At 35.0% G+C, this 2,500-nt stretch overlaps 1 protein-coding gene across 1 annotated transcript in view; it reads right to left on the bottom strand.

The window, feature by feature from the left end:
- Positions 1-494, bottom strand: part of LOC118768110 (formin-like protein 14) — a 1,629-nt gene extending 1,135 nt beyond the window's left edge. Inside the window, exon 1 of the mRNA XM_036513944.1 lies at positions 1-494. This exon is cut by the window's left edge and continues 561 nt beyond it. Within this exon, the coding sequence (XP_036369837.1) occupies positions 1-388 (388 nt within the window). The 5' untranslated portion in view covers positions 389-494.
- Positions 495-2,500: the final 2,006 nt, after the last annotated feature.

Below are 2,500 nucleotides of genomic sequence, written 5' to 3'. Positions count from 1 at the left end.
ATCGTCGTGGTCGTGGCGTTGGTGGTGGTGATCGTGGTGGTGGTGGCGGTGGCGGCGGCGGTGTTGGAGTGAGCGTTGGCGGTGGTATGGGTGTTGACGGTGGCGGTGGCGATGGTGTTATAGCGGCGGCCACGGGCGTTGCAATGGTTGACGATGGCGGCGGTGTTGGAAACCGTAGATGACGTCGGCAGCGGCGGCGGTTGTTGTTGCAGTGGCGGTGATGTCGGGGTCGGTGTCGGCGTCGGAGTTGAGGTGGGTGTGCGTTGTTGTCGTTGCCGTCGTAGTTGTAGTAGTGGTAGCAGTGGCGGTGGTGGTGGTGGTGGTGGTGGTTTGAGAAAAAGAGAGAGAGAGAGAGAAAGAAAAAAAAAAAAAACGATAACAATAACATGATGACAACGAATGAAGATGAATTGAAAGAGTTTTTTTTAGAATAAAAATGAAGGAAAATGACAATGAAAGAAATCCAGAAATTAAATGGATACGAAGCGAAACAACACCATATTTCACATTTGTTATTATTATTATTATTATTATTATTATTATTATTATTATTATTATTATTATTATTATTATGATTAATGACATTAATATACTACTCTCATATTATTATTATTATTATTATTATTATTTATTATTATTATTATTTTTATTATTATTATATTATTATTAATAATGACATTAATATTACTTCTGATATTATTATTATATTATTATTATTATTATATTATTATTATTATTATTATTATATTATTATTATTATTTTTTCCTTCTTTCTTCAAATGTTATCTCCGTTTCTCGCCGAGTGTCTTCCGTAACCTAGGGCAGAGAAGCTCATTGCATGCATTCCCAGATTACACACGCAAATTCACAGGTAAAATATGTACTTTAAAGCTTAGTAAGTAAATAATTCATGAATGGATGTTATTTTCACAGCGATAGTGCTCTTCTCAGTACATGAGCCGTTCCAGTTAATACGAATTTTTGCACTTCCTGTAGGGATGGTAAGTCTGGAATCATTTTCAAATAGGTTTTGGTACCAATTTTTAAAATTATTCCTAGAGATTCTACAATCACTGGTACTGTAGTCACCTTGAGATGCCACATTTTTTCATTTTCTTTTAGCAAGTCTGTATATTTATATTAATTATTTGTATTATGTTATTGTATTATTATTATTATTAGTATTGTTATTGTTATATTATTATTATTATTATTATTGTTTATTATCATTTATTATTATTATTATTATTATTATTATTATATTATTGTTATTATTATTATTATTTTATTATTATTATTATTATATTATTATAATTATTATTATTATTATTATTATTATTATTATTATTATTATTTTTGAGTTAGAGAGCAGTGCATGCCATCAAAGTGACACTGGGGTAAAATATACGAAGCCCAATATACCCATCATGACTAGCCGTCTGATAAGGGTACACCAGGCACATGCATCACAACCATACGTACGCGAAATGGTGATCTCATATCAAGATAAACAGCACATGACCTTGCAGGTGGGGCCCAGTTAGAATTTTCTTCTGGTCGAGTAACCCATCCCGCTCAAAAGGTCCCTAAATAAGGGTTGTTTAAGGATGTTAAACGAAACACCCATGTTTCCAGACGTGAATTATCCAAACCCCAAAGAATCCCTCTCAACACATGGCTATGATGCTCCCCCACAACTTCTGCTCGTGATCAGAGATGCACATATCGTCAGCCTCTAAGGGACATGCTCAACTGGTTAAGGTCAAACAATTGACAAGCAAATCTGTGGTATTGAGCAGAATATTTGCTGTAGCCCATCTTTTATACCAATACTAAACAATGTACATGATAACACTTCCAATCGTTTAAGATCAGAAGCCACGAGAGCCACTGCCTGGTACTGGATTATTATTATTATTATTATTATTATTATTATTATTATTATTATTGTTGTTATTTTTATTATTACTACTACTACTGAAGGAACAACATACCTTCTACCAAAAACTGAAGACACACAAAAAAAGTCTAAAGAACTACCGTTCAATAACGTGTCCCAACCTACACGATTCTCACATGCATACTACCCGAAAAAAATACGCTTTCCTTGAACAGAAGTCTATCCTTCCTCAAGCTCAAAAAGGTTGTAGAAGGAATTCTTATGGGTGCAAGGATCAATTACTCATAAGCAATGAGATTGTAGACAAATGCCGGAGAACAAAAAAATAAACCTGAGTATGGCATGGATGGATTACATAGTTGGCTCTTCAAGGCCCTTGAGTTGTCTCCAAATTCTTACAAGATAGTATGGCCAAGTGGAACACCCGTCTCCTTCTAAATCATAGTAATGGGATAAGCCACTCTAACAACATCAACATCAAACGAGGCATCTTTTAAGGTGACTCCCTCTCCCCATTACTTTTTTGCACGGCACTGATTCTACTCACAAACGAACTGAATAACAATTTCGCTTTTCCCTATCTACGATTGCAATATCTTG

The sequence above is a fragment of the Octopus sinensis genome, linkage group LG27, assembly GCF_006345805.1.
Source record: "Octopus sinensis linkage group LG27, ASM634580v1, whole genome shotgun sequence".
In the NCBI taxonomy this organism is placed as follows: Eukaryota; Metazoa; Mollusca; class Cephalopoda; order Octopoda; family Octopodidae; genus Octopus; species Octopus sinensis.
This window is presented reverse-complemented; position numbering and strand designations above follow the sequence as displayed.